The sequence below is a fragment of the Lissotriton vulgaris genome, chromosome 5 (assembly GCF_964263255.1).
Source record: "Lissotriton vulgaris chromosome 5, aLisVul1.2, whole genome shotgun sequence".
Classification (NCBI taxonomy): Eukaryota; Metazoa; Chordata; class Amphibia; order Caudata; family Salamandridae; genus Lissotriton; species Lissotriton vulgaris.
Window position 1 is genome coordinate 1,761,682,660 of NC_141693.1, and position 23,718 is coordinate 1,761,706,377.

The 23,718-nt window shown below is 45.5% G+C and overlaps 1 protein-coding gene across 11 annotated transcripts in view; it reads left to right on the plus strand.

The window, feature by feature from the left end:
* The window catches only part of BRCA1 (BRCA1 DNA repair associated), a 510,976-nt gene that overhangs the window by 157,526 nt on the left and 329,732 nt on the right, over positions 1–23,718 (plus strand). For 7 of the 11 annotated variants that reach the window (XR_015296056.1, XR_015296057.1, XM_086924044.1 and 4 more), the window contains 2 exons: positions 931–1,042; positions 12,019–12,067. Coding sequence is in view for 9 of the 11 variants with exons in the window: in XM_086924044.1 (XP_086780170.1) it covers positions 931–1,042; positions 12,019–12,067 (161 nt within the window). In the remaining 2 variants the exon portion in view is untranslated. The remainder of the gene's footprint in view (positions 1–930; positions 1,043–12,018; positions 12,068–23,718) is intronic. The other 4 variants (XM_086924048.1, XM_086924045.1, XM_086924041.1 and 1 more) reach the window with 1 other exon arrangement.

Below are 23,718 nucleotides of genomic sequence, written 5' to 3' on the forward strand. Positions count from 1 at the left end.
AAGGGATGCCTATATATATTTTCAAATTCTTACATTTTGAAAAGTGTACATGTTTTTATACTGGAACATTTGACAGTAATGCCATATGAGCTCACTGCATTTCCTTTCAGCGTTCGGCCTAACAAAGGTTTTTCACTAATGTATCTTTTGTATAAATTAGAACAACTTATATACAGGATACAAATCTTGTATTACTGGCAGACAATCCTCTTTCATAGATCTATACTTTGGTATTTAAAACTGGCAGCGAAAGGGTTTGTGATGCAGGCTGTTGGGATTACTTGTTAAGTGGACAAAATAAAAGTGAAACATTGTTGTTCTGGACTTCAAATAACATGTCCTGTCCGTTGACCGATCTGAATTCCACACTCTTACCGACTACAGTGCACCTCTGTCTAATCTCGAAATCTGATTCCCACAAATAATGGTAGATTTTTCTAATCTGTTGAGTGTTTATAAATATCAGGAAGGATCCGATGGTGGAGATGGAAAAGTTACTTTAATTGTTATGCAGGCTTCTTTGCTGATATGTAGGTTAGGCCTATACTTGTACTTTACTTATTTAGGCTTTTATATGAGAATTTGCAAACTGAAAGGTGCAATGTAGATTTTTTAAATCCTTTGATGTCCGAGCAAATGTTTTATACATTTTGATTCCTGTACATTTTTCCATTAAGTGCTGTCTCATTGGGAATGAAGGATCGTTTTGGGTGGATGAACGCTCTACAAACGCAAATTGGGTTGAACAAGACCACATTTCAGCATTGCATGTTGCAGTTCTTTGTAGCAAATCATCTTGTTTGGAATGGACAGTGCCACCTAATATGAGACATGCCTCTTTTGTAAAGTTTTCTGTGCAGTTAGTAGCATTTCTTGTTTTATAATATAGTTTTCAATTCTTGATTATATAATATAGCTTCTATTTCTTAGCAGGAAACCACCTCAAAAGCGAAGCTCAAAATGGATGTGTTCAAAGAAAGTCCCCTAAGGAGGAGCAAAAGACAGAAACTTTCATCCGAGAAACACGTGCAGATGAAATTTGGTAAGGATGAAATTAGTTTGTTTGCTGTAGGCCCTTGAAATTAGGAATCAAGGTGGTTTGATGATGGAACAAGAAGTGAGATCCGGGAGTCGGGGGTTGAGGGAGTGGCAGCAAAATTGGGTGGTATTGGCGCAAGCAGGAATGTCAAAGGGGTGGCTTTAACTCTTGGGAGATTTTAGTCTAATCTTCCCTCTAACAAAAGCTCAGCATGTACTTAATGTTGGTATACTATTATATTTTCTTTGAACTTTTAAAACAGTTTTCAAAAAACTGCTTTGCACCTTTAGTTGAAGCATTTATTTTTTTGTAGTGGTGAATTGAGCATAACAGGCCTAGTGGATAGCAATGCACTTTACATAGCTGGAATACATTGGGGCAGATAAAGTCAACTGCCATAGATGATGCAATAAAAATATCCAATCTAAACTGACTTTAAGACGAAATTTAGATAATAGTTGCAGAGCTATTCATATAGCCATAGCACTTAAATTACTGAAATAAACATGACTAATAAGGAGGGGAGGAGGCAACTGAGATAGAAACTATGGTTAATGGTGTGAGTATTCTGTAATATCATTTTAACAGAATATGTTCAGGTCAGCATAAGGTGGTTTGGTGCGATTGGGACGGAAGGATAAAAGAACACATTTTGAGAGCAGAAATCGAAATAGATTGAGTCAGGGTGCACATTGATTTTAAAGTGTCTCCACATTGAAAGTTTGAGTGCTTTTAAGACACTGAAGAATCACTAATACTTTCAGCTATAATGACAGATACAGAGATTTGGAATGCAAGATTTGTGAATAAGGCTGTTCCAAAATGTTTTTATTTATTTTAGAAGTGTGAGCGAAATGGAGCATCAGAAAGAACAAACTGTGAAAATCAGATTATATGAAATAAAATAAACACAGTACTGTATACCAAAGGGAGCCATATTCAAGAAATTGTGAAAATGATACGTGTGTGTTCAGGCCTGAAAAGAAAAGGTTGGATATGGTTTATTGTTTTAAAAGGACTCTGGTCCTTAGCCCAGCAAAAGGTGGCATGTGTCTTCATTGGCCCCTCTCCTCACCATTATTTAAATATTTATTTTCATACGAAGCCAAAGTGTGAGATTTTGAAAAGGAGGTGGTTGTGGTAATGGTCTGAGTACAAGGAGGACATCAAAACTCTGTTTAATAGACTCTCTATGAAGTGTATTAGGACCCAACATATATACAATTACCTGATCATACACTCTATATATTTTATTCTAGGCCCATGTATGTGCATTTTAAAATAGCAGGAACATTGTTCCACGATAGTTTGTGATCAACATGTTTCTGCCTGTGAACGGAGCCTAACAAGTTCTAATGCAACAGGAACTCACTCTCTGCTCCACACCGCCTCTAGTAACTTTGTAAGTGGCGCTAAAGCTAGGTAAAGTGGAAAGAAGATGTGTGAAAATTAATAAAAAGACCTTGGACAGATAACATGATTCTGATACTGGAGGATTCTTTTTGTAATATAGTCTCTTGGTTCTGGAGTTGACCAGAACCGGGCCTGTGTTAACTGGGATGAGTGAATTTTACAAAACGTGGAAAGCTACCTGAGCTAAAGGAAAGGTTGTTGCTGCTAGCATATCTCTTGATTCTTCACACTTTACACATATTTAGAATCCTGTTGGTTTAGAAGTGGTGATAACAGGTACTGCCAATGCACTGGATAATGTATATGATTCTGGATTAGAAACATAGCTGGAACAGATGATGAAATGTAATACTTTACCTCTGTGAATTCTATACTAACATGATTAGTACAGGTTATGCTACACATAGAATCTTGACATGATATGAGGAAATAGACTGCAGTACTAGGGTTGCATGTTAAGTTTTTAAAAACAAAAATACCAGTCAGATCCTTTGTCTCTTTACGTTTGCCGGACCAACCCCCCTTATTCAAATCACCAGTACCGATGCGTTTTCTAAAATGTTTACAGTGTGTGTTTCCACCTACGCCTTTTGTGATACGCCTGTGGAACTTAAATCTGGTTCTCACATTTCTAATTTGTACTCCTTTTAAACCAATGCACAGTTATGTTATGTTATGTTATGTTATGTTATGTTATGTTATGTTATGTTATTTATATTTTTATAGTGCACATCTGCCCCTGCAAAGGGGCGTCCTGGCGCTTAGACAGGTACTATAACATAACACACAGTAAAAGAAGAGGGACGGCTACTCAGAGGCGGGAAACAGGAAAGTTTTAATCGCCCGCCTAAAGGTGAACAGATCATTGAGAGCTCGGATGTGCACCGGGAGCGAGTTCCACAACCCTGCTGCAAGCACCCGGAAAGAGCGGCCACCCATTCTGCTCAATTTAAAACGGGGGCAGACTGCCAGATGAAGAGCCTCTGATCTCAATGATCTCAGAGGGATGTAAGGAGTGAGTAAGTTGGCAAGTGCCGGCGGCGAGGAAAATTTCATAATTTTAAAGGCCAGACACAGCGCTTTAAACTTAATCCGCTGTCTGACCGGTAGCCAGTGTAGGGCCAAGATGGTACCTGACACAGAGCAATGTCTGGGGAGGCCCACAATGACCCGCGCCGCGGCATTTTGAACCCTTTGAAGCCTGGAGGCCTCAGCCTGGTTCACCCCTAACATCAGCGAACTTCCGTAGTCCAGCCGGGATAAAATCGATGCCTGGACCACGAGCTGCCGGGTAGGGGGATCAAAGTACTTTAAAACCGGCCTTATGCCCCGCAAGATACCATAACACGTGGCAGCCACCTTCTTTGTGTGGTCCGTGAAAGAGAGCGCGGGATCCAGCCAAATTCCTAGTTTTTTCACTCCGGAAGCTGGGATCGGAATAACGCCCAGCTCTGTAGGCCACCACTGGTTTCCCCATAACTCAGCGTGTTTCCCCAACACCAACACCTCAGTTTTGGTGGCATTCAACTGTACGCAGTTGGTGCGAAGCCAGCTTGCTACTGCCACAAGTCCAGCTCGGAATCTGGGGGCCTCCACATCAGGGTCTCCACTAAGTGTCACCGCCAGCTGCGTGTCGTCTGCATATGAGGTCATCGTCAAACCCCACTGTTTGACGACTGCAGCTAGCGGTTTCACATAGAAGTTGAACATGGTGGGGCTCAACGAGGAGCCCTGTGGGACTCCCAGATCCAAGGGATGGATGGTGGATTGGCAGGGTGGTATTGCCACTTTAAAGGTTCGATCTGACAAAAAAGATCGGAACCACTGGAGGGCGATGTCTGCTACTCCAGCTTCCTCTAAGCGCTGGATCAGTATGTGGTGGGACACAGTATCGAAAGCAGCGCTCAGATCTAATAGCAAGAGCGCTGCTGTACGTCCGGAGTCAAGTACCAGGCGAAGGTGTTCAATGATGTAAAGTAATGCAGTCTCGGTACTGTGTCCTGGCCGGAAGCCATTCTGACTAGGATCCAATATCTGATTGCGAGCCAAATGCTCAGACAGGATCGAGTTGACATGGGCTTCCGTTACTTTAGCCATCCAAGGCAAAAGGGATATAGGGCGGTAGTTTTCTGGCAGCAGGGGATCAGAATTAGCCTTTTTTAAGATTGGGGTGACTACCGCCTGTTTCCAAGCAGAGGGAACCGTTCCAGTTGACAGTGACATATTGATGAGATTCAATATAGGAGCTCGGCACAGCGGGGAAAGTGTGCTAATAAGAGCTGGCTTCAGCGGGTCCAGAGGAGAACCTGATTTAACACTGAGGCTAAGTTTGTCAAAAGTCTCAGTGGACAAATCAGGTAAGACGGTCAAAGTCTCGTACCCCAAAGAATTAGGGTCAACTACCTCTGGATCCAGCCGGCAGGGATCAAATCCTAGGTATATTTTTTGCACTTTCTCCAGGAAGAAAGTTGCCAGATTCTCACAATGGGAGTCGGTGCAAATCACTTCCGAGGTAGCTCTTTTCTTCATAAGGTCTTTCAGGACCTTAAAAATCAGTTTAGATGGATTGGTGCTGGCCAAAAATTCCTGAGCATAGAATGCGGCCCGTGTTCTGCAGATGGCCCTGTGATAGGACTTCAGATTAGCAAAGTACAGGGTTTTCAGAGCAGGATCATATGATCTTCTCCAATCCCTCTCTGCTTTCTGGCAAGATTTTTTCAGCTCGGCAAGGGACTCCTTATACCATGGGCTGGATGTCTTCGCAAGGCCTTTCGACCAGCGCATGGGTATAAGGGAGTCAAGGGCATCAGAAATCCAAGTGCAGAACAACTGGTAACATTGGTCCACATTCACAAGGGCGCTCAAGGGTTTCTGTTCCAGTAAACTATAACACTCTTCAAGTTTGAGCTTGTGCCAATGCCTTTTTAGAGTTGGCCTGTCCACCGATTTAAAAGGCTTATCGTGGATCGGGCAAAAGGCTTCTACTAGCAAATGATCCGTCCAACCCATCTGCATCGGGTCTGACACCTTCACCCAATCAAGCGTGGAAAAAAAGGGGTCAAGAATATGGCCCCCTGAATGGGTAGGAAGAGTAACAAGCTGGATGAGTTGAAGAGCTTCAAGATCCGCCAGCAGAGTGTTCACGGTTGTGGATGACCTACTATCAAAATGAATATTAAGGTCCCCCATGATGTTAAAGTTCGCACAACCGAGCGCTATAGGTCTAACCATATCGGCCAGCGCGGATTTGAAGACTGAATCATTGCCAGGAGGACGGTAGATGAGCATACCGCTAAACGTAAAGTGATGGCTAAAAGCAACTTTGAAGAGGGCACTTTCACAAGCAGGCAGCCCAAGAAGTTTCCATTCAGCAGGAAAGCAGGATTTAACTGTCATGGCGATACCACCTCCTCTCGTAGTCCTATTAAACGTAAAGACCGTGTAATTCTGAGGGAAGGCAAGATTCAAAATAGCGGCATCTGAATCCTGAAGCCAGGTTTCAGTAAGTAAAAAAAGATCAGGATCTTCTTTTTCAATCAAGTCATGTATAAACTGGTGGTGTTTGACCAGTGATCTCACATTTAAACACCAGATCCGGAGGCCCCGAGTAGCATCGATCTTACGTTTAATTGGGGTAGCATCTTCCAAAGAACGGATCTTAGTTGGGCTCTCTAGAGACCAACCCTTACAGGCACAGATGTATGGGCCCACTAAAGGGTCCACAGGCTCACATAAACAGACCCTGACCCTGTGCCCTATAGCAAGCAGCTCTGACCGTGAGTAAGTCGACATCCAAAGGGTGTGCCAATAGGAGCAACAACAAAAGGGGCCAGGTCCTACCGCGTCTCGCGCTTCCTCGTCGCTGACGGGCGCAGACGGGCAGGACTCTGGCACGACTCAGGCTAAGCGAGGGCGTCCTACCTGCGCGTCAGAGGAGAGCATTAAGTAGGCTGTCCAATCCCAGCGCGAGCGCGAGGACGCTCCAAGATGGCGCCCGCAGATCGAGTTCTGAGCCCAAAGCAAAATGGCGCCCACACAGGACCACTCTCGGGACCCGGACCCGCCAAACAGCGGTGCAGCAACCTTTTATATGCGGTAAGAGGGAGGGGGGCAAAGACCCAGCCAAATCCCGCTAAAAGCAGGGGATAAGTGAAGAAAGTTGTCCTCAAAACTGTTTTCCTGGTCACAATGATATCTGCACAGTGGGTTAGTGATCTTCAGGCTCTTTCGGCCCAGCTTTCCTATACCACTTTTTTCTTGGACAGACTGGTGCTAAGGGCTTGAGCTGTGGTCCTCCCAAGGGGGTGACACCTCTTCATGTCAGACAAGCCCTCACTCTTCCGATCTTCTTTGCTTTGATTCATCCCTCAAAGGAGGAGGAGAGAATGAATGTTTTGGACTCCAAGAGAGCACTCCATTTTCAAATTGATCTTACCAAAGAACAATGGGTGGACGATTAGCTCCTTGTGCTGCTCTCTGGGGCAAAGTAGGGCCAGGTTGTGTAGGAACTTTCAATTGATAGTCCTCTGCATTAAATTGCTGTTTGCATTGGCTACGAGGCAGTCTCCAGAAGACTTACGAGCTCCCTCCACCAAACCTGCTATCACTCGGTTGCCACTCGGAGTGCCTATCTTGGAAATCTGTGAAGCAGCAACATGGACAATACTACATACATTCATGAAGCACTGCTGCCCCAACGGTCAAGTCCGTAGAGATGGGCATTTTGCCCATTGGGTCCTCCAGGACTTTTTTACCTGAGACATTGGGTGGTATTACTTTGGTAACTATTCACAAGGTGAGGAATCTGTGGTTAGAAGTACCCATCAGAAGATCAAGTTACTTACCCTCAGTAATGCTCTTTCTAGTAGATACTCTGTCTGACCAGAGATCTCTCCCCACCCTCCCACCTCCCTTCTTTGCGGTGTTGTCTCTATCTAAAAAAATAATGATCCAATTTTAGGAATGTGCATACTGGCTTGTTCAATTTGCTAATGATCTCCTCATCGGACGAAATTGTCAGCAAGCATGGGGGGCACTTATATGCAGCTCCGCTTATCCCTTCCGGAATGGCATTGGCACAGTCTTGCGGTGCTACCTAACCAAAGTGCAGGAGCACTGCTTATGAGTTTTCCCAATCCAGTTTTGCATGGGGGAAATTAACAAGTTAAGGAATCTGTAATTCGATAGAGCAGCGGTTCTTAACCTGTGATCCACTACACCTACTTAGGGGGACTGCAACTGCTTCAAATGTTAAATGATATTACAAGATTAGTAAAGTGTACATAAATAAAGAAGCAAATTGTAAGATTGAAAATGTTAACATGTTCTGTAATGTGAACAAATTAAGGCTAAAAATGTAGTTGGTATCCTCAGATTGATTTGTGGGAGCTGTGTAAGTTCATCAAACAGAATATGCTATGGATGATGGGTGTCATCAATTGGATTTAGAAAAGCGCCAAAGTTCTCATTAAAATATTTTTTAATAATATTTGTTAGTGAATTAAATAAAATATTTCCTCGTTTGTCTGGTGACTCAGTACACTTATAGTCCACTGCAGTGGCCTGTGTTTGACCTCATGGTCACAGGTTCAATGCCTGGCGGATCCACTCAGCCTTTCATCCATCTGAGGTCAATAAAATGATTACCATTGAGGTGGGTTACAATAAGTATCTGTTATTCAGCGCCAAGATACAATTCTGGGTGAACATGCTTTATTAGGTGCATGTTCATCTATTGGTTTCTTGGCACTGTGGTAGGATGGCTCACTGGTTAGAGGTAGTGTGGCTCACTGGTTAGAGGCGGCAGACCCGAGAGCAGAGGACGGTCCGGGACCAGGGTTCGATTCCCGGCGCGGCAGGTTTCTGGACTAGGGTCAGCGGACTCGATAATTCTCTCGCCTCGGTGCCCACTCTGATCAGCGTTCACACTCGGCAACTCTGGGCATTAGCTTGCCTCATCTTCACTAACGGCCCCACCAGACCGCCGGGGATGCCTGGTCTCACCCTGGAGATACCCATTAAGGGACCATCTCTCAGGGAAGCCAGGAAGGGTTTCGCAGCGGTCGAAGCGCCTTGGGACCCTCCGGGTAAGTAGTGCGCTATATAAATGCCTATACATTTACATACATTGCTTAGGCTGGGGTCCCTGGGTTCCAATAATGACTTAGTGGGGTCTCCCAGATTCCAAAAATGATTCACTGGGTTAAGAACCACTGAGATAGAGTATCCAACAGATAGAGAGTCTAAAGTTATACCATGAGGCTAGACCCATTACCTATTTTTTAAAATAACCATCCACTATGCTGTTGATTCCCATTTATAATATTGTATGTACATGTGTCAAATTTGGTCATGATTCTGCCCTCCTGGGTAAGCTTTGAACACCCCTATAATGGGTATTTTCGCACAGCTCTGGTGTCAGACCACATACCACTGACTCAAGTGTTCGTGTCCAAAGAAGGAAAGTGTGCCTTATTTAGAGAGACAGTAAAAATCTGCAAAAAAAAGTGAAAGTTTGCAGTAGTAAATCTCATTCGAGGGGTTGAATGTGGGCATTCTTGTGGTTTGCATTGGACGTTTGGGAATGTCAACTTTCATTTGAAAGCATTTAAAAACTGTGATCTTTTTCCCTTTCCACCCTAAAAATGCAGCAAAGAGCAACAGTAAGTCCTCTCCTAGGTTAGAAAGGATCACTATCTGACTTGCTTGGGCTGCCAATGAAGCTTTTTGTCTTCAAATTAAAAAAAATTATATTTACTGTCACCCCCCCACGCCCCCCCCTCCCCCGGGGCGGAAAAATGTGCATGGTGGTATATGTGCCTTTGGGAAAAATCACATGGCATTCCCACACGTGTTCATGGGAACCTGCGGCCTGTCCTCTTGGATACCTATTCTCACACACTTGCTTGTTGCAGCCAGCTAGATTGGGTAGAAGTTACTTTCACATAGATTCATCAATGCAACATTCTGCGAATTTCAAATTGCGATAATTACCGAATCGCAATTTAGAATTCGCAGAATGGCATTCATGAAGAAATGCGATTTAAAAAAAAAAGCCATTCTCAATCGGCCGCAATTGCCGATTGCGATTTTGCCCCAATCTTATAATAAACGCAGAATCGCCCGATTTCCATGTTGAAATTGCGATCTCTCAATTACCGAAATCGCAATTTGCCCATTGATGACATCACAACCAGGAAGTAGGCTGTTCCCTTCCTCATTCAGATCACTGAGCTTGAAAGTGGAAGCATTACTGAAAGAGCTCCACTACAGTCAACTTGCAGCACCACAGCAGGACATTAACCACCATCAAAATGTCCCAGGAAGCAGCAGGGAGCAGTGCCCCAGGGAGGAAGAGGAAGATAAAGTTTTCGGAGCAAGAACTTGAGTTCCTCATTGAGGGGGTCTGTAAGGACCATGCACGCCTGTTTGACAAGGACTCCCGGAGAGTGCCAGAGGCTGACAAGCGCCGCATCTGGCTGCGCATCCGCGCCAAAGTCAATTCTGTCGGGGTGACCCAGCGGTCAATAGACCATTTAAAAAAGAGGTGGTACGACCTCAGAGGGCGTGCCGAAGAGCGAATCGCGGAGAGGCTTGGGGAGCGACTTGCCACCGGTGGAGGGGATCCCACTGCCACACCCAACACTCCATTGGAGGACCTTGTGGGGGACACCCTGACTCCAGAAGCCTGCGTGGGGGTTACCCAGCTTGACTCGTCCCGACCCACCCAACAATCCCAAGGTAAGTGCCATGCGACTGCGACCCCGTCCCCTAACAATGGCCATGACTCCTGAGCTAGCAATATGACAACCCCAGTAATGCAGGCCATGCACACCTGAAATGCCCTAATGCATTGTGGTAGTTGTAGTGTAATCAAAATCCCCAGATAGCCCAACACAGCCAGACCTGTCAATTCAAAGTAATTCCAAAAGCCAGTCAGGGAAAGCAAGCCTGCATGCATGTAGCAACATCTCATGTGCAAGATACATATCATTAGTCATGCACCCATTTACATCACAGGTGCTGCAGAACAACCCAGCACCGACCGTGAGGCCCTACATATTGAGGAGTACCCGGAGAACACCGATGGTGAGGGCCAACCTGAACCACAACCAGGACCATCACAGCCACCTGCAGCAGTACCATCACCACCCCTCCCCCCCACCCCCCCCCCAATGTGGACAGGGCCACCCCTGCAGCCACCGGTGCCCAGCAACCCCCCCCCAACTGATACCTACGGCAGTGGTACAGGCCACACCACCAGCAGCCAGGAGGCAGACTAGGTGCACAGCCGCAGTAAGATCGCAGTCTAGCGGACTGAGGCGCCAGCAGCGTGACGCCTCAACACGCGCGGGCAGGGCACAGGAGCGTCACCTGGCAGCCATTCATCTGCGGCTGCAGAATACCGAGCAAAATGTTGGACAGATGACCGTAGCTGTTCGAGAGAATAACCATATCCTGGTATCCCAGCAGGATATCACCCGCTGCCGCCACCGCCAGCTGCTGGACCCGCCTGGCAGCCTACACCAGGTCAAATTACATCATTGGCAATGCAACCTCACAACTTTCCCACTGGTCCCTTGCAATGCAGGTTCAAATGGTCCAGTGTTGCCAGGACGTTGCCAGGGCACTGGAACAGGTGACAGCAGCAGTGCATATCTAATTATAATTTGCAGAATCCATGGATTCTCGCTATTTCCGATTCGCTACAGGGGTTTCTCCTAGATTCTGCGATTTATTTTGCGAAATCGCTATTTTATTTTTGCGAATACGCAATTTCTGTGTTTTTAACATCATGAATTGCTTTTCTGTTAATTGCGATCGCAATAGCTAATTCGCAGCTATTGCGATCGCAATTTTGCTTGATGAATCTGGCTGTTTGTGTCTTAGTTATTTAGGTAGGGCATCCTTGGTCTCTGCCATTCCTCATTCCTTTGACATTTCTTTCATTACTTCTGCCTAGAATTAAAGCAGGGATAGAAAATCTGTGGCTAACTTAACATTTTTCATAAATCTACATAAACTGTTAGAAATGTTTAAAATCTCAGGGTGACTAAAACAAATAAATCTACGTGGAGACAAGAAATCTTTGTTTTTCACAGATGTGGTTTTACCTTGTCATTTGTACTGCTTCCCCCTGTGATTTATTTCTTTGGGCTGTGAGTGGACCCTGGTTCTGTTTGTTGGGACCCTTCCATGCTCCTTGAGCAGAAACATGGCTAAGCAGTAAATTTGTGAAAAAAGTAATATCCTTTCATTTATGACGCATGAACATTTTTTATTGTGAAAAAATATTTTTCGATAAGGAATTTTGATTGCTTAGCTGGATAAGGTTGCAGGAGAGTAAGATATGTAGATTGCATCCCTCCCCCTCGCATGCAAACCCCCAGTAGGTCATAGTATGTATGAATCGTTCTCCTCCGCCACATCTTGAAACGTGGCTCTGGAAATAAGTTCTGGGTATCTCTCTCGGATGTGCATATGTTTATATTTTAATCTCCAAGCATAATTATTGTGTAATCCGTTCAAGGCAGAACACTAATTGCTGTTTTAATTGCTTGTTTTAGGATCAGAGTCTTCGGAAGAAGATTTATTGGAAAAGGCGGGCAGCCTACGGTAAGCGGGGGAGGCGGCTTTGCATGCTAAGTAGATCCAAGTGTTCCGCCGACACTTTATTCCCTGAGATCCGCTTCAGATTAGACCTGGGACATGCTTTCATGAACCTTCATTACAGTGATCGACTCGAGCATTGACTGGTTATTAAATGTGGCGCGCGCATCATGAGCTCGCAGGTTGAAGCTGTGAAATCGACAATCGGAAGCATCTGTAGCAGGCACCCTTTCTGGGCTCTACAGAGGTCTGATTTTGGGGGCCGGGCCTGCGCGCATGAATAAGTCTATATTATTGTCATAAAAACGACTGGCTATGTGAAAATTTTGATAAATTGCAAAAGAGTATTCTATAATATTTTCTTTTTTAATTTCAAAGTATTTTATTTAATCTTTAGAAACAGATACATTAGCATTTCGGTCATAAATTTTGATAAGGTGACGTGACGATTGTATTGTTTGCAGGGGCGGCTGGTGACATTTGAAAGTGGTGAGGCGTAAACTAATTTGCATATTGAACCGCAGCGAGCGAGCGCAGCGAGCTAGCCCAAACCACCTTGCATCCATCCATCCATCCATCCATCCATCCATCAATCATTCATGCATCCACCCATCCATCCATCATGCATCCACCCATCATGCATGCATCCATGTATCCATCCATACATCATTCATGCATCCACCCATCCATGCACCCACCCATCCATGCACCCACCCATCCTGCATCCATACATCATTCATTCATGCATCCACCCATCCATCCATCATGCATCCACCCATCATGCATGCATCCATGCATACATCATTCATGCAGCCACCCATCCATCCACCCACCCATCCTGCATCCATACACGCACGAAGCACCCCCCCCCACACACACACAGAGCCCCCCCTCCTCCCCCTCCTCCCCCCCCCCCCCCCTCCCCACACACACGGAACAGAGGGCAAGGAAATCGGGAGAAACTCAGAGGGCAAGGCAAACGAATGCAAAGAGGGCAAGAAAAACGGATTAAAAGAGGGCAAGAAAAACGGGAAACATAACATTGCAAAATAACCACAGAGCCCCCCCCCACACACACACACAAAGCATGAAGCACCCCCCCCCACACACACAAAGCACGAAGCACCCCCCCTCCTCCCCCCCCCCACACACACACACACGGAACAGAGGGCAAGGAAATCGGGAGAAACTCAGAGGGCAAGGCAAACGAATGCAAAGAGGGCAAAAAAAACGGATTAAGAGCGGGCAAGAAAAACGGGAAACATAACATTGCAAAACATATCGCATAATGCTCTGTGGCCTTACCTGGCTGTACCGTGACGATGAGGTGGGACTCGGGAGTCACACACGATCTGCAGCCTGGCACGAAGCGAGCTCCAGGCTAGATGAAGAATTTAAGAGTGGAAGTTACTACGTCACAGCGGCGGCCATCCCGAAGTCACAGAGTGATTGGCCTGCACGTGTGCATTAATACATTCCGAGTTCAGATCCTAAACTCCATTTTTCCATCTTGTCCCTATTGAAAGTTTTACATGTAAAATGGTTACAGTACAGCCCCAATGATAAGCCTATGGGACAGACAGCCTTTCAATAGTAAAAAACGAAATATACAGTAATTCACTATCAGGACATGTCATACACAAACCACTACATGTCCTACCTTTCACATACATAGCTCTCTGCCCATGGGGTACCTTGGGCCTACCTGACTTACATGTAAGGAAAGGGAAGGTTTGGGCCTGGCAAGTGGGTGCACTTGCCAGGTTAACATGGCAGTTTAAAACTGATCGTGCAGACACTACAGTGGTAGGTCTGAGACACGTTTACAGGGCTACTCATGTGGGTGGCACAACCAGTGCTGCAAGCCCACTATTAGCCTTTGATTTGCAGGCCCCGGTACACTTAGTTTACTTTACTAGGGACTTACCAGTAAATTAAATATGCCAATCGTGGATAACCAGTCATATTCACAATTTACACAGAGAGCATATGCACTTTTGCACTGATCAGCAGTAGTAAAGTGCTCAGAGTCCAACAGCCAACGAAAACTGAGTCAGAATTATAGGAGACAAAAGGCAAAAAGTTTGGGGCTAAACCTGCAAAAAGGGTCAGGTCTAACAGGGCTTAAAACAGCCTAGAAAGGACTCCAAATAGTCGGAAAGGGACCAAGTGATGGAACACGTTTCTAGTGGGAAGCTGGGAATTAAGCAGAGGATAATCACACCGGCCAGGGATCAAACCCAGGAAACGAGCAGTGAAGCCTGAAAAGTTAAACAGAGCTAAGAAACACACTAGTGTAAAATGTTCTGTTGTAGGATGTTGGTTCTTTCATACTTATGTACACAAGCAGATAGTTGCAAGAAAAAACGATACCTTTAATTATTTTACTCTTATCTGTTTTTTGTTCTTTTCGGCAAATAAGGCTTGGAAATGGGCACAGCCAGAATGGTAATCTGGTGGAGGTCTGGGTATCTGTGAGGGACTGTGCCCCTGTTACATCAGATGGTTTTCAGTTGTTCCTAAAAATGGGAGAAAGTGCACCACTAGCATAAAACTCAATCAAAATGACTCTTTCAGTAGAACCTGACCAAGCTTCCTCTGTATAGGGGAAGTTCATGGAAAGATTAGTGGCTGTTAGAAATGGGGCTCCCTAGTTGGCAGAGGTATGTACCTTTGGCCAACTCGGGACCCTTGCTTCTAGTCATGGTAAAGAGAATACACACTTAAGATAACAGCTGCTCACTCCCCTTGGTAGCTTGTAAAGAGCAGACAGGCTTAGCCCAAAGGCAATATGTAAAGTATGCGCGGCATCGGGCACAGTGTCACACGGACCCCCAAACAACAGTACCTTGTTCCGAAGTCTTTGGACAATGCACAGTGTCATGGAGATGAGGTGTCTATGCTGAGGTCAAAGCCGGCTCACTGGTTGGCACGGGGGAGCCGAGGCGTCATGTCCGTGAGGAGGTAACTTGTTGAGTCCGGGACAGGAGAAGTCTGTTGCTTCAGTGGTGAGGCCTTGGTTCCGATGAGGCGATGCAAAGTTGGAGACTCGTGGAGTCACCCTCAGCGGTTATCAGCTCTGCAATAACGGGATGTAGGCCCTGGCAGTGATGGTGTCTGTGCGAAAGCTAGCGTTGGGAAGGCTGATAACTGCAGGCGTCGAAGGGCGTTGGAGCTGCGGGGCAGGTGGGGCGGTGTATCGTGTACTCTGAGCGGTGCCCCTGGCATCGGTTCGGGCCACGACTGTGCTGCTGATGACATTGGAGATTGTTTTTCTTGCTTTTTTTAAGTTTCTTCCAACTCCCAGCAGGAGGAACAACCGCCAGAGGCCCAAAACTGGAACAGGTACCCTCTGACAGGTCAGAACTCCCAGCAGTGGAGTTCAGGGAGCTGGTGGTGAAGTCTTTGTGTCCCTGAGACTTCAGAACAGGAGGCCAGCACACACAAGCCCTTGGAGATTCTTCCTCAAGCAGGTTTCTTAGCAGAGTTACAGTCGTTCTCCTTTCCTTGGCAAAAGCAGAACTGCAGGCCAACCCCCACACAGCACACAGCAAAAGGGTCTGTGCTCTTCCGCACAGCTCTCCAGCTCTTATTCTTGGCAAAGGTTCTTCTGTGGTTCAGAAGTGATCAAATTATTTGGGGTTTAAGGTCCACTACTTTTACCCTATTTTGTCTTTTTGTTCTTTTTGTGGCAAGGGTCTCTGAGTCCATCCAAATGAGTTATGTCCTCTCTGGTGCAGCATGACCACAGGAGGTGGAGACTGCATTGTGCAGAGGAGTTTCTACCTATTCAGATGTAAGTGAAACTCCTCACACCACTTTAAATGCAGCCAAGGTCTTTTCAGCTCAGCTCAGTTGTGAGTCACACAGGAAAGGCAGGAGACACCTCAATGCCCATGGTGGCTGTCTACAGTGTATTAACATCACCAGCCACTCCAAAACCAGACAGTCAATACACAAAATAGCATACAGAATAGTTAAATAAGAAAATGCCTCCTTTCTAAAAGTAATTTAAAAAAAAAAGGGCACTCCTCTTGAGCCCCACACTGCCGCACTGCAAAAAGTGGGAACTGCTCCCTCCAATTATGTCCATTTAATCCAATTACTTCACAAAAGGCCATCTCTGCTAGTATGCGTGGACATAAAATTAGAGGGACATTGATCCATATCATAAATATTTATGTTTTTTCAAGTATTTACGCCTCTTCAACTTGCCCTTCGGTCACATTTGAGCAAAATTAATTTGTTGTCACTTGCAAAGAAATCCGTACAAGAGGGTTGGTAAATTAATTATGTCTAAGGCGCCCTTTTTACAATTTATACAGATAAATACATACGGAAAACATTTATTTTCTTGTCTGTATTTATTTTTAACTGTGGAGAAAAAAGGACATTGGGTGCTTTTTTAGTGATTCTAAATACACTTTGAAATGACTGCCAGGCCAATAGCTGTGGGGATTGATAGGTAAGGGTTTAAAAAATGAATTTTAGTAAAGAGGCTTAAGCAGCAGTAGATATGCAAAAGACTGATACTAAAATATGCATATTTTCATATAAGTGCATTGATTTATCTTCTGCGATTGTTCATATCACTGAAACCTGGCAGACATTCAAGTATGACTGCATATTTATCGGTTAAATAAATGTGAAAGTACACCAATTTCAGCTTTATTTTTTCCTCAAAACTCATAATAAATATTGATAAATACAGCTAAAGTTGCCAAAAAATAAATATGGATAAATACAAACGGAAATGTAAAAAAATATATATACCATAAAACCGGGTGCCCTAATTATGTCTCGCAAGTGAGTCTCTTACCTCGAACTAGTAATGATTCTGTCATAGAGGATTTTACCAGCTACTGCTACTGCAAGGCTGCTGTTTGGTCTTCTGTGTATGTACTGCTTTTCTCACATGGACAAGAGTGCCTGTGTCGAGCATTAGTTGAGTGGAATGTTGAATCACTAGTAGTTCTAGAATCCTAAACATTTCTGTATATTCTCCTTTTGACTGGATATTACTTGCTTGTCTACAATTTTGATTCATGCCTATGTGAGGGCACCGTTGGAACTGTTGGATAGCCCCACCACAGTGATGGTGAAAATGGATTAAGAAATGCACAGATGTTCTCATAGTAGTGGCCCGTATCACCAACCTAGGCAGCATCTGGCAAACTCTGCACAATTGTGCCGGAGCGCCAAGTTTCGAGCAATACAGTTGTAGGCGAATTACTTATGAGTGCTTTTCCATAGATTGCTTGCTCTTGTATGAGGAAGGCATTCTACAAGTGAAAAATACAATAATTAAATATAACTTTTCATTAGGCCTGGGCAGAGTTTGCGGAGTTTGCTGGAAAAACTCTGCCGCACTTTGTGGTGTTCCGTCACGCTGCTTGCACTGATTTTTCAGTATCGGAAGTTTGTCCCACGCTGTAAAACCAGTGCAAACTGTACTACGTATCGCGCCAGATGGCGCTGCTGCTTTGTCACTAGAGTAGGCATTCTACTCGAGCTGCAGCTTTCTCAACGCGAGCGACAGATTTCCTAATGTGAGTGGTCCTGACCTGCCGCGACCACCCGCGTTGAGAAATCTCACCAGGAAGAGGTCTTAACGTGTGATGTGATTTTTTTTTTTTTCTTCTCGCAAGCGCTGGCCAACTCAATGTTGGCTAGTCGCTCGAGCAAAAACTCTGCTCCACGTTACTCTGCGGAACCCTATGTGGAGTGGGCAAAACTCTGCGAGCGGAGCGTAATTCTTCGCCCACACCAGCTTTTGATCACATGCCCCTTTCCGACAGTTTGGATTTCAGTTGCACAGCTTTGCTACCACAATGTCCTGTGTGCAAGGGCATCTTCGTTTCAAAGGTGACTTATCAGTCCCAGCCCTTTGATTGACAGATAGATACTTTTGATGAATGAGCAATGTTTCTTGCAGCTGCTAACTGTACCGCTGAAGATGGTTTCACTCACTTGTTTCAAATACACGCACCATTTTTATAAGGCCTGGCAGCTACAAAAGCAATCTACAAAATTCCAAAGACCACCCCTCGCCCTCTGCATTGAGCTCCTGTTTTGGCGCTGATAGAGGCCTCAGATGTGTGGGCCTCTTTGTATTTCAGTTCATCTCTTTGTAGCTCATTTGGTAAAGTGAATTAAAAGCGAAGCTTGTTTGAAGCTGCCTTTTCAGCATCCCTGACTGCCTCCCTGGAGATTTTATCCTGCTTGTACGAGTAGACTGAATATAATTCTGGCAGGAGCCCAGATCCTGTGTATTATTATTCAAGTGGGATGATCACATTTACTTTTTTTATTGATTTTGGTTGTATTATATAAAGATCTAAAAGCTGCCCTTGGTAATAACATCACACAGTACATCAGTATTTACAAAACAGGTCTCCCCTTAAATAAGGTCAATTGGCAGACAAGATAAGTGCACCCACACTTGGCCCGCCTTGGAATACCTCCCTCAAACCATACATAGACACACATTCTCTCGGTCTGTGGGTCTTTCTTCTCCTTTCTCTTTCATTCGTTCTTTCACTGTTCTCGCCTTTCTTTTACTTCACCCTCTATATCGCTTTCTTCTTGGTTTCTTCCCTTAAAATCATTTTTTTCTCCTCCTCTTTCTCAGTTTTTTCTCCTCCGTTCTTGCTCTTTTTCCTCTTTCTGTCCTCCTCTTCCTCTCTGTCCTCTCTCTCTCTCTCTCTCTCTCTCACGCTTTGTTCTTACAGTGTTTACTCGGGGGTGTGTTTGTTTGAATGTTCAGTTTACAGTTCACACCGGCAGCAATGTTGGCAGAGCACAGGCCAGACACACATTGAATAGGACAGGTATGGGCTGGATGAAATGGGACAACACAAAATCATGACCTGAAATGTGAGGGGGCTAAATTATTTTGTATAAATGCTACAGAGTACAAACATATCTGTGGCGTCAGGGTGCCCACATTGCTATGTTACAGGAAACACATTTATTGGATGGTGAGATACAAAAACTTCACAAGAAATAGGGCAAACGTTCACATCTACCTACTCTGCGTATGCTAGGGGAGTGACTATCTTAATGAACCCACAGGTTCTGTTTTCAATTGCGCAACTGCTTGGCGGACGCAGAGGGCGGATGTGTAATTGTGTATGGTGAGCTCGATGGTGTTGAGGTATGTCTGGCAAATGTTTACATCCCCAACACAGATGATGCTGAGTTCTTTGGTGTCGTGGAGAGTCAGATTCTCCCGTATATCCGGATCCCCATAATATGGGCTGGTGATTTTATTTGCGTGTTGGATGGTTTATTGGATAGACAGCCGCCACACCAAACCCTTCATGTCGAACTCCTTGAGCGAGGTGATGGGTAGACTAAACTGTGTGGATATATGGCGCGAAACACACATGGGTGAGTAAGGCTATACTTGTCATACTCCGCCCCGCGAGGTGTCTTGTAGACTCAAACGTTTTCTCCTCTCTCAGGAGGTGTGTGGTGCAGTAGTACGGACTGAGATATTGGACCAGTTTTTAACGGACCATGCTCCGGTGTTGTTGGAGTGGAGCCCGGAGAGGCATAGGCCGAGAGTCCCACTGTGGCGTTTACGCGATCAGTTATTTAAAGAGGAGCTCAGAGGTCATTACTGGTTATTTCACCTCTAATTGGTCGACCACCAGCACTAGGGGTGTGGAATGGGATGCGTTTAAGGTGGTTACCAGAGGGGACTGTTTGCCCTGAGTGGGTGGCACCGGGAAGAGATTGGACTTGGAATTGGCAGCCGCGGAGGAAAGGCTGGCTACGCTACAACACAGGGAGAGAGTATCAGGGCAGGATCAAGGTTCACTCTTGCAGGCACAACAACAGGTTGGAGAGATCTGGGATAAGCTGGACAACCTAGTCCACCAGGGAATATCGCCAACTCTTACATAGAGAGGTTGAACGCTCTGGGAGACTGTTGGCGTGGTTATTGAAGCGAGCGCGCCCACCCGCGTTGATACTAACGTTGCGCCGACCTGACTGCGTTTTGGCGACTACACAGGCCAGTATTATTCAGGTGCTATTTCATCACCTAGTTGAAAAATATAGTGAGGCCCCAGAGAAGGAAATGCTTGTAGATAGGGGGTACCTTCCAGGTGTCCCCCCCTCCCGTGTCTCACAGATGAGCAGAGGGAAGAACGGAGGCAGCAATCTACCTAGAGGAACTTCTGGAGGCGATTGAAGCCATGGGCCAATTGGGAATCGCCAGGACCAGATGGAATTCCTGTGGAATTCTACTGGACGTATGCCGATGTTTTGCTTCCACGCTTACTAGAAACCTTACAGGAGGCTAAAAAGGCTGGTTGCCTACCGCGGTCCATGAGAGAGATGCAGATAATCATGCTTCCTAAGCCTGGCCGGAACATAGAGGACCCGGGTTCATTTAGACCTTTATCCATGCTGGAGTAGATGCTAAATTGCTCGCTAAAGTCTTGGCCTTAAGATTGAGACGAGTTGCGACCTCATTGGTTCATGAGGATCATTAGGGGTTCATACCTGGAAGCGGTATGCACATAAATATATCATGTCCTTCACTCAGTGGCTAACCGTGATATCCGGGCGGAAGTTGTTGCCCTGGATATTGAAAAAGCTTTTGATATACTACAGTGGGAATATTTATGGAAGGTGCTAAGGAGAATGGTTTTGGACAAGAATATATTGTGTGGGTTAAACAGCTTTACAACAAGCCAAGAACCCGAGTGCGAAATGGAGGTCAAGTGTCGGAGATAATGAATATTGAACGAGGCACGCAACATGGGTGCCCACTATCGCCACTGCTTTTCGCGCTGGTGATGGAACTCCTGGCTGTTAGACTGAGGAGCGATATGGCATCGTGGGGGGTAGTGGTAGATGGCTGCACACACGTGATTTCATTGTATGCGGATGACGCACTCCTATACGTTAGACAGCCGAAGGGGTCGATCCCGGTACTCCTCGAGACGTTGGCCTCCTTCGGTGCGGCCTCAGGTCTTTATAACAAACATCTGAAATCTATGCTGTTCCCGCTAGCTGCCCTTGCAGGGGGGACGCCCCTGGACCTTCCTGAGGTGAATAGGGTCCTTGTGGGACTTAAACAGTCAATGTAATTCTGAAATAAGCTCCCACTGTCTATCATTGAAAGGGTGGCTGTGTCAAAAATGGTGATGCTGCCTCGCTTCCTGTATGTCTTGCAGTAGACTTTCTGCAATATCCCGAAACCCACATTTGATGCGCTCAATAGCCTACTGATTTCACTGGTGTGGGCAGGGGGAAGGAGCAGAGTTAAGCTGGGGACGCTTAAGCTGGACTTGGGCTCCTGGGGCTTCGGGTTACATGATTTTAGGTTGTATTATATCGCAGGATTGTTACAGTATGCAGCGCAGTAGTGTATGGAAGGTCCTACAACGGACAAAGAGTTACTGGGGGACTTGAACGATGGGTCACAGTTACAAAGGTTTTAAATGATGGAATCGAATTTCCCCAGGGATTTGCCCCCACATAGTGAGGCAAGTAACTGTGGCCTGGGAACAAGCAGGTACTTTAGTGCCCTGCAAGGCATTGTACGCGGTAGCACTCCCGTTCCGATGGTTACTGGGATTTTAGAGTATTCCGGCATCTATGGATATTTCACGGTGGTATGAGGGAGGATGCACATCGGCAGGGGATCTGTACCTAAATGGGAGCTTCCTGACGTTTGCTGAGGCTCGTGATTGCAGGGCATTTCTAAGAGTATGCCAAAATCTCACGTATGGTCTGTGAGATATGGACCTCTTTCTCGGAGGAGCCAAAGGAGTCACGCACATTGGCCCTAATTTTGCGTTTATACAAAGCCCTGAAGGAAGACTACACAGCTGATTTATCGATAATCAGGGGAAAATGGGACGAAAATCTACCACTCCCATTGACAGACGGGGATTGGAAGAGAGCACAGGCGCAAGTGGCTGAAGCTACAAGTAATGCCAGATTCAAGCTCATCCAATTCCATTATTTGCATTGAATGTACCTGACTCTGCAACGCCGCACGCTGTTCACCCAGGGCTGGTTCCATCCTTTCCTCAATGTGGTACAGACCCTACCACATTCCCCCATATGACATGGACTTGCATAAGATTGCAGCAGTAGTGGACCCAAGTGGTATAGACCCTCCGTTTTGTTACTACAGTAGGAATAGAAGTCAATATAAATCAGTGTCTGTTGGGCATATTTCTAACCCTGAAGAAGAGTATAAGCCGTAAATTTGCACTCTTATGATTGGATCTGGCAAAAAGACAAATTGCAATAAATTGGATCTGTTCAGCGCCCCCTACACTTGATAAATGGTGCACTGATGTGCGTAAATGTGGTGGGGCAGAAGAATGTTGCCTTGGGGCTGTAAGAGTCAATGAGAGTGCTGAACGAGTTCTGACTGGAATGGGGACAGATGCTGACAGAAATGTCCTCGACGATAGTTCAGGACCATGACACCACTCCGCCTACACAGTCGCTCACTCCTGAAACGTTGACACCCAGCATAGACAGTGCGAATGCCTCCTCCTCCTCACCTATACTACATTAATAATGCCAGTTCTCCTGTCAATCCAGATACTGAGAGCTATTACTGCTGTCCGCTGCTGGGAGTGGGGATGTGGAAGGGGTTTAACCGTTTTTCCTTTTGCTGTTCTTATTGTTTATCTGTTAGGTTTGATAGAAGTGTAGAGCCAACACACATTGCAATGTATGGTGTACCACAGGGTGAGTGGAGCTGGTGTTGGTTAACATGGACACCTCTTTCATAAATGTATGACTGTTTTCCATGTAGAATGTATATGCTATTTCTCAAAACTGTGATGTGATGCAATGTGGCGAACAATAAAAACAAGTAAAAAAAAAAAGTGCCTTAGAAATATGATCTTCCAGTAGCTGCATCTGGTGAGTGCTGGTTGAATGGTGGGGGGTTCGGGCTCTGCCCGTTCTCTCTGATATTCAGGATAGAATGTCCCAGTGCTTAGAAGGCAGTCCTAGCGTGAGCCTGTAACCAGGAGACACTCTTCGATCTCTGCTTTGCTTGATTGAATATGACACTTGTTGTAAAGCGCTCTGATGCCCTCGGGTGCAGCTAGCGCTATATAAAACTCCTAAATAATAAATAAATAATAATTTTAAATGGGTTGTTTACTCAATCATCAGACATTGCAGCACTGGGGGCAGTGATCGTGGGCAGATTTCGGGGCGTTTTTTTGCCCGCGACTGTAGGCTTCTACTTCTGCAAACATTACAAATGTTTTTTTTTTTTTTTTACTTTCCTGATTAAAAATAAGTAATGCGCCTTCCCATATAGCGGGAAAAGGGACTAGGTTTTCTGCCAGGTAGTGCGTTGTTCAGGTTTACAGAAAGAGAACAACAGTTACCAGATTGTTTTGTACAAATTGGGGCCCTCAAATCTATGTCCCTTTTAAGTGTCAAAATGTTAGCTTACGGTCCTCATGATCGGGGTGCTGCTCAGAGGGGTCCACCTCTTGATCTAACCAAGCCTAGATTGCTGTAATAGCATAGGTCAGTGGAAGGATCAAGCGAGGGAAGGAACAGCAGGGAGGGAGATCTGAAACGACAAAAAGAATTCTTGTAGCAATGCTCTCTAGGACACCACGGATAAGCGTGGCTCAAATCCACCTGAGTGACCT